The sequence below is a fragment of the Daktulosphaira vitifoliae genome, unplaced genomic scaffold, assembly GCF_025091365.1.
Source record: "Daktulosphaira vitifoliae isolate Bord-2020 unplaced genomic scaffold, ASM2509136v1 Scaffold_4, whole genome shotgun sequence".
Classification (NCBI taxonomy): domain Eukaryota; kingdom Metazoa; phylum Arthropoda; class Insecta; order Hemiptera; family Phylloxeridae; genus Daktulosphaira; species Daktulosphaira vitifoliae.
This window is the reverse complement of record NW_026099575.1, coordinates 14133828-14142805: the sequence shown is the minus strand read 5'-3', so window position 1 is coordinate 14142805 and position 8978 is coordinate 14133828. Positions and strand designations below refer to the sequence as shown.

The window sequence follows — 8978 nt, the reverse complement described above, 5'->3', positions numbered from 1 at the left end:
CGTTTCTTTTTTTTATACTTCTTTGACTTTTGTTTAATGCTACCATCTGAATTTGAACTCTAATTTAACAAAAAATAAATAAAACAAAATTAATTTACTTCAAATTATATTAAAATATGTTGTAATTACTAACATTTGAAGACGAAGTAGATGAATGTCTTTTCCTCTTTTTTTTCTTTTTTAATGCACTAGATTTCTTTTTCTTTTTCTTTTTTTTCACAGTTTCTTTTTTAACTAATTCAACATTTGAAAGAGGTATAGGAGCAATTTGTAAATTATCAGTTTCATCTTCTTCAGGCAAAAGATCATACATTTTTCCAGATGAATTCTATTAAAATATATTTATTTAGACATTGTTACATCAATGTTAAATCATTTGTAATAAATAATAGATATAGCTTACTTTAAAACAATCTTTTGCTAAATGGCCACCAGTTCCACATTTTACACATTTTGTATTATAAATAGCATCTAAATGTATAGTTCGTTTGCCTTTGGAATTTGGCTGAATTTTTCTTCTCTGCTCATCTTGGCTTTGGTGAAATAATTTTAATTTTAAAACTTAAGATTTTAATACAATTAAAAATAACTCACAACATTTGAACTCCATTTGGGTCTAAATCGCGTCCACTACCTTGATCAACTAATTTCATTGATAAGGAANATCGCGTCCACTACCTTGATCAACTAATTTCATTGATAAGGAAATTTTTCCATCATCCTAAAACAAAACATAAGTGCATCATGAAAAATAAAACAAATATTAAATATTGCGATAATATTTTATCATAGTCTTCTTGTGAGCTTATACTTTTTTCAAGTAATGAAAATAATTATGCTAATCATTTAGTAAATATTAAGAGTTGGTGTATTATATGAATAGGCCATAACAAAATATATTTTAAATAATATTAAATGTAGCATAAATTTTAAATTATATTATTAACTTTTTAATAATACTTAAAAAAAATGTTTCTGTCTGACATACCATAGCAATAACTTTAGCCCATACTTTATCTCCTTTAGACAATACTTCAGTGGCATCATCAACAGGAGCTCGAGATATTTGACTACGATGTACCAAGCCTTGCTGTTTATTTCCTGGTATTCTAATGAATGCCCCATAATTTTGAACAGATACTATCTATAAGAAACAAAAAAACTTTTAAATGTTTAAAATAATCAAACTATTATAATATAAAGTATATAATATAAAAAAAAAATACTTTGATAAAATAATATATATTTGCCTTTTAGTATCACAAGAAAAAAAATTATTTTTTTGGCAATTACAGATCCATCCAAGTTTTTTTTTATTCAAATTAAAATATTCATATATGAGCAATACAAAATCATATTAATAAAATAACTTTAAAATAGCCTTTATTAATTACAAGCCATTGTAACTCATCATTATTGTACTTCATAATACAAAACTCTAGTGAATAACTATGTTTATCTAAAATCTATGATGAATATTTTTAATTTTATGAAATTTCAAACATATATGACTTTTTTAAATCTTTATCAATAAGTCATATACTCCTACAACTAATTTTTTTTAAGACCAACTAATTACTAAGTCATGTAGCTGAGGAGTCTTAATGAACTATATCCCTCTCCAATTTGTCAAATATTACATTTAACAGTATATAGCTTTAGCACTAGTATGTTACAAGCCAAAAAAAATTCCTAGCCAAACTAGTAGAAATTCAGGCTATATCACTTGCTAAAGCCTTAGAAAATGTTTATTTATATTAAAAACAGTTTTTTCATAATAATTATTTCTAAAAAAAAATGNACAAGCCAAAAAAAATTCCTAGCCAAACTAGTAAAAATTCAGGATATATCACTTGTTAAGGCCTTAGAAAATGTTTATTTATATTAAAAACAGTTTTTTCATAATAATTATTTCTAAAAAAAATGTATTCAGTATATTTCTACTAAAACAATAATAATTTTATTTTAATAAATATTATTTTTTAATGATTTAAACACTTACTTCCCCTATAAATATATCTTTTATACTTAGATCCATATCACCTAATATGAAATATATTTGATTTTGTATCAAACATTTGATAGATTGTAAATAATTTTTTTTCAGTCGTTCTCATTACTTAAAATTTATATTATGGCATACTGTTGATTTTAAATATGTTAAGCGTTGTTTACATTTTGCTATCTATTTCTTCATTATAAAAAGAGATAAATTGTATGGCCATGAAAAGTCGTGATTACAGTATTTTGATATCATTCTTTGACCATGATAAAACTGATAAGGATATTTTTTACGCAGAACTTTACTTCTATTGTTCAATCATCTTCGTTGGGTTCCTTTGTCTAATAATAATTATTAATACTTTCTTTTCATTAAGTTAATCAAATATTTAATTTAGAAAATTAATATAGATTTTTATCCTTGTATAAAAAATTAGCTTATGGTATTATTACATAAGAAATTACAAACCCATTTTACTAAATGCATTTATAAGGTAAATTAATATATTATTTGTTCATTATCAGTTATTTGTATACTTTCTAGTTGTAGTCCTAACAAATATGAATAATTTGATGTTTACTTTTATAAAATATTCAGAATTTAACTAAGTTAAAATTATTATAATTTTTTTTTTTTTTTTACTAATTTTTTAGAAATGTCTTGTCAATGGATGATAAATTGTTTGGCCGCTCTGGCCATTTGAAAAACCATAATAAACTACCTGCCATAATGACCCCAGTCAATACTATTTCTAACCATAGTGATTTTGGTTTGCCTGATGTTACAATCACATCACAATTCACATCATTAAAACTTACTCCAGACTATAATGACAGTGATGAAGAAAGTGATGATTATTCTCATAGTTTTTTACTTTTAGATGAGAAAGAAAGGCTGAAGGTATTTATCATACATTAAAAATGTCAAACAATTTTATCACTATTTTTTTATGTTAAGGTTCCTAATGTAGAGACATTTGTAAAACGACTTTATGGTTATAAAAATAACAGTCCTGTAAAAGTTATTTCAATTTTTGGTAACACTGGTGATGGGAAGTCTCATACTCTCAATCAATGTTTTTTTAAAGGTTCTGAAGTCTTTCGAACGTCTTCTGAACAAAAGGCATGTACTGTTGGTATTTGGGTTGCATTTGATCCTACACTGAATATTGTATGTTTGGATACTGAAGGCTTTTCTGGATCAGCTTTACATAATAAACAAAGAATAAGATTATTACTTAAAGTAAGTAGTATAATAATAATCTTTATTATAGAATAATATTCCAATTTACAATTTACATAACAATATTATACAAGGAGATATTATAGAAAGGTAATTTTAAATTGGCGGCCTACCTAGCTCAGTTGTTAACGCAATGACCAGTCAATTTCTTTATTAGATCATGTTCTATTTTATAAGCTAGTTAAATATGTATGTTGCCATTTAAAAAAATAAAATTGTCACCCATATAGGACATAAAGGATGAACATAAAAAATATTTTATAACAGATAATTGGAATATCATATATAACTAACAAAAGTAAAAAAAAAAATATACCATAAAATTAAAGAAATATATGCAAAAAAACTCTGCTTTTCTGCTTCAACTTGAAAAAATCGACTGCCAAATCCCATAAATTGATAGTGGAGGCTTATGGCAACCATACTTTAATGGAAATAATATGCAGATATTTTTTTTATCAATTCAAAGATCACTTTAAGATTCAATCTGAACAATAATAAGCATGAAAATTGACCTATAACTGTTGAGGATCATCAATTACAAGCTCATTTAGATGAAGATGATATCTTATCGCAAATAATAATTGCCAAGCAATTGTATGTTACTTAACTAGACATTTCCATAGATCTATGTGCCATGGGAAAAGTTCAAAAAATTATAAGATAGATAGATGGAGTGAAGCCAAGGCACAGTAAACTCTTGCTCGTTAGACACTAAAGAAGGTTGTCTGTTTTCAATTTTTGTCAATTTTATTAATTGCATAATTTAGAAATCAATAGTAAAAAATATCCATATTGTTCTCTATATCAAAGCTAAAATAATCAAGCCAATTTAATTAACTTAAATAGCTTAAAATTGATTCATAATCATCAGATTTTTAATTAAAAATTAACTCATTGAAGTATAAATAATTAGAAGATTTATGATCATCTTTTGACAATTGACTAGTATTTCTATAAAACCTATAAATAATATAATTAAGAAATACCAATTCAGAGGAATCTATATTACTTGATAACTAGGTTTCAGTAAATACAAAAACATCATCTATGGAGCTATTGATTTTACTTTTTAAATGGCCAGATTTATTATTAATGTTACGAAAATTTTGGTAATAAATTAACATATTCATCTGAGAGGGTTCATGAAGGATTGTCCACAGTAGTAAACAATCATTTTATTTATTTAATTGTAAGATTGAATTCTTTAACTCTTTTAGTATTTAATTATTTTTAATATGTTCATACTGCATAATAGTCCAATTAAATAATATTTAAACATTGAAAAATGTCAAGTTTTTTTTTAATTTGACTGAGAAAAATGTGATGTATAAACATTGAGTACATTGGTTAGTGATGGGAAAAATAACAGTAACAGTGATTTATAACAGTTACTGCTTGAGTAGCAATAACAAGATTTTACTTGGAAGAAATAGTAACAGTTACTGTTATTTTGTGTGTTTTACACAAGGTCATCAATATTCACCAGTCTTTTAACATATAAACCAATTACATCACTGTTATTTCGAAAATAACAATAACAGTTTGTAACAGTTATCAAAATTAATAACAATTTGCCATCACTAGGTTAGACCAACTTTTGTATTCGTGGTTTATTTGTATCATTAGTACTTTTTTCCAAGTTAAGAACAAGTAAAATAAGAATTGTTTACAACTATTTTAATAAAAATCAAATAATCAACCTACACATAAGTGTCGGATAACAAAAGTATATTATATGTATGATAATACAGTAATTGTTGGATATCAATAAATATTTGTATTTTAATTTTTGTAGGTTTTAGCTGTATCAGATATAGTTATTTATAAAGTCAAAGGTGAGCGGTTACAAGATGATATGTTCAATTTCCTTGGTTCAGCATCAAAGGCATACATTAAACATTTTCAAAAAGCTTTAAAATCTGTCAATTACCATTCTTCAGATCCAGTAAAGTCTTCCGATTTAACTCAAGGACCATCACTTTGTATTTTTCATGAAACAAGAAACACTGAACCTCTAATATCTTGTATGTTAATTTTTTTGTTCTATAAAACATTTAGTAACATTTCTATAATTTTAGGTAATGGTAAAAATGCTTCAGAACAGATATATGAAAGATTTCATGAGCTACAGCTTAATATAGATGGTTTTGCATCATTACGATACATTGGTATTCAAACAATTGTTCCACCTACTGATTTTGGACCAATTAGAGAAGTACTTAATGAAGAATTGTTGATCAACTCCAATAGACCTCAGCGTTCACCACATGTTGTATACCTTACATTAAAAGTAATTTAATCAAACTAATCTTTTTTATTTACATTAATTAATATGATTTTTAATTTTGTTTACAGGCACTGAACGACAAGTTTACTGGTGTTATCAAAAATTCAATTGAACCACTTTTCCCAGATCAACATTTGACTTGTCCTACAATATGTCAATCTTGTGAACAACGTTGTGCAAATAGTGTTGGCCATTTGAAAGATAACATTCCTCACTTTAGTAATTCTAAGTGCAGGTAAATATTTTCATTATTTTAGACAGTATTAAAAACTTATTTATAAGATAAAAATTTATAAGAATTTAATTTTAGATTTCAATCTCAATTTGAAAATTCTATTTATATATGTAAAGTGTGTAAAGACAATGGAAATGCCATAGAAGTTACAACAAAATATATAAATGAAAACCAAAATTCATGGCTCAAATATGCTTTTTCTGAGTAATTTTTCTTTAAAAAATGTATATATTATATAAATTTGTTATTTATTAAAATCTATTTTAGATACATTATTGAATGTCCAAAATGTGGAATTATATATCGTAGTAAACAGTATTGGTATGGTAATGATAACCCCGAAAAAACTGCAGTATATTCAGAAACGAGACATATTTGGCCAGGTGTAAGTTTTAAACTAATATTTTTAAATAATTTGGTTGTAATATTTCAGATAAACAAAAATAATTTAACATGATGAAAATGTTTCATTTATTTTTTATTTGATGTTTAAAGTAATACAGGGGTGTATATAACGTTTTGGAAAGGTTATCTAAGTTTTTCNTCAGATAAACAAAAATAATTTAATATGATGAAAATGTTTCATTTATTTTTTATTTAATGTTTAAAGTAATACAGGGGTGTATATAACGTTTTGGAAAGGTTATCTAAGTTTTTCTTCAGTAGGAAAAAAAATTAAATTATACAAATTTCACTCAAAATTGTTACACTTGTTGACTTTCTATGTTATTGCTTAGATAAATTTGCCTAAAAGTCTTCATTTTAAAAGTTCATTTGAACTTCTGTAAAATTGTGTTACTAAAAAAGGCCAAAGTAAAAACACAATTATATTATAATTCTGAATAATGTTAACATGTTGTAAAAAAATTGTATTTCATTGTTAATTCTTATTTTAAAAAATTTTCAAAATTATTAAAAATTTAAATAATTGTTAATTATTAAAAATGATAGAAGACCTCAACATGAAAAGTGATAAAATTTTCAAGTCCTAAGTATAAATATATAGATTTCAGGGGTATTGTATTAAATACCAGTATTTTGCTATTTTAATACTTTGACTGATCATAAATTAACAGGACCATTTTTTTAATACACTCCTGTAATAATATAATATTTAACTATCAATTATATATCATTCANTATTTTGCTATTTTAATACTTTGACTGATCATAAATTAACAGGACAATTTTTTTAATACACTCCTGTAATAATATAATATTTAACTATCAATTATATATCATTCAATTTGACACGGCCCGCGTCGCTTCGTTATACACGATGCCCCGCGACTCGTGCCACCTTTATCAGCCCTACTATAAGTATTTGACTGACCAACACCGCGTGTTATACGCTACGGTGCAAATTCCAGCAAATGCCGCACGGCCGACGACGACCCGCCGCAAATGGTGCGAGAGTCTTCCTCCCATTGTGAAAGCGACAACGTCGACAGCCTAACCGCACCCACGCACCGTCGCCTACAACGCTGCTAACCATTTTGCCGTCCAAGGATTACGCCGAACATCGCGTCGTCGACGCCAGCGAAAGTGCCGCGATATTATGCGAAGATTATTATTACTGTGTTTATCTTTTCGGTTTGTTTTATTTTTGTTAAAATAATCTGTTGTCGCTCATTTAATAAACGGCCCACGGGTCTCTACCCTCAAAACCAGTGTCGGCCACATTTTTGCGACGTAAGTCGTGTCAAATTATACTTCTAAGTGAGATACAATACATATATTACAAAAAGAATATTTTCATTAATTATAACATTTATATTTTTCAAGAAACTTAATATGTTAAGAATATGTTATTATTTATTTAGATGGATTTGCCTTCATCTTCAAGTATGAATCCAGCTAGGAAAGTATTAGATGGGGTAACATATTTGTCTGAAACTGTTGCAAGTGTTGGTTATGAGCCATCTCGTTTATTATCATCTTGGGTTGCTGATCAGTTTGCACCTAAATATTGGAAACCAAATTCTGAAATTAAAGTAAGGTTATTTTTTAAATAATTTTATTTTAAATTCAAGTTATCCTTAAGACAATGAATAATGTAAACAATTTTTTCATTATTATATTTAATTTCTAATTTAATCTTATTTGATTCATACATCTGTAGATTATAAATGATATTAATTTCTTAAACTTTAGGAGTGCATAATTTGTAAACTACAATTTTCATCAACATCTGTGAAACATCATTGTAGAGCTTGTGGTGAAGGAGTTTGTGATGAATGTTCTAAACATTCAATGTGTGTTCCCGATAGAGGTTGGGATACACCTGTAAGAGTATGTAACTTTTGTTATAAAAGATCTGGTTAGTATTCATTAAAATTGTATTAAATTAAACTATATATTTATCTAAGCCCTAAGAACTAGTTATAACTTAATATTATTATTTAAGGAAGCATTAGTAGTAACTGCTCAGAGTCTTCAAGTAGAGGAGAAGAAAATGTAGTAAGTGCTAGAAAATTTAGTGAAGCTTTAGTAAACACTTTATCTTCTGTGGCATCTGTTTTAGAATACCCTAAAAGTAAATAATCATTTTTTTGTATTGTTATAATATCTAAATACTAATTTTTTTATGATTATTAGATTTAATAAAAGATACTGCTAAGCCTTCATATTGGATACCAGACAATGAAGCTTTAGACTGTGTTGTTTGTAAATCTCTTTTTGGACCAGTATTGATATTGCATCATTGTCGAGAATGTGGTAATGGAGTATGTGAAAACTGTTCTAATCACAGAAAACCTGTCCCTCATAGGGGATGGCCTAACCCTGTTCGTGTTTGTGACTTATGCGTAAATAAAGACATATAAACTATAGTAAATTGATAAAATTATTATTTTTTAATTAGAAAAATATACTCTATTATGAAAGTTTTTGTGTTGGTAAAAACAATGTTTAATGTACTTAATAGTTGATTTTTTAAATTTATATAACTTAATTTTATATGAGTAATTTTATTTAAAAATATATGCACAATTGTTTTATTTTATTTGAGAGTTCATAAATATTTTAGTACATCACTAAAATAATGTTGAACTTTATAAAAAAATTCATTGTTTAAAAAAAAAATTCTGTGATAGGTAAAATTTAAGAGCTAGTCTATGTATTTTCCTTATTTGTAAGGGTTGTAGTAAAAAATATTTGTTTTTGTTATGTAATGATAGTTTTATCATATAATTACTTATTATTAATAA

General features: G+C 26.0%; 2 protein-coding genes across 2 annotated transcripts; one reads left to right on the top strand and one right to left on the bottom strand.

Annotated features, from left to right (window-relative positions):
- Nucleotides 1-2: 2 nt before the first annotated feature.
- Nucleotides 3-2197, bottom strand: LOC126904961 (zinc finger CCHC domain-containing protein 17-like; the record flags this gene model as incomplete). The annotated part of the gene is made up of 7 exons (XM_050684365.1): nucleotides 2003-2197; nucleotides 989-1144; nucleotides 679-721; nucleotides 595-634; nucleotides 404-533; nucleotides 134-328; nucleotides 3-59 (listed from the first exon to the last, which is right to left on the bottom strand). Coding segments are annotated over exons 1-7 (657 nt in total), but the record flags the coding sequence as incomplete, so codon positions are not given.
- A 111-nt stretch (nucleotides 2198-2308) lies between these two features.
- On the top strand, nucleotides 2309-8894 carry LOC126904530 (zinc finger FYVE domain-containing protein 1-like). Its single transcript, XM_050683621.1, has 12 exons — nucleotides 2309-2495; nucleotides 2656-2902; nucleotides 2960-3244; nucleotides 5043-5271; nucleotides 5326-5537; nucleotides 5603-5769; nucleotides 5845-5973; nucleotides 6037-6154; nucleotides 7593-7763; nucleotides 7924-8089; nucleotides 8177-8305; nucleotides 8368-8894. Exons 2-12 carry the CDS (start codon nucleotides 2669-2671, stop codon nucleotides 8592-8594), a joined length of 2067 nt encoding a protein of 688 aa, XP_050539578.1. The 5' UTR covers nucleotides 2309-2495; nucleotides 2656-2668; the 3' UTR covers nucleotides 8595-8894.
- The last annotated feature ends 84 nt before the right edge of the window (nucleotides 8895-8978 follow it).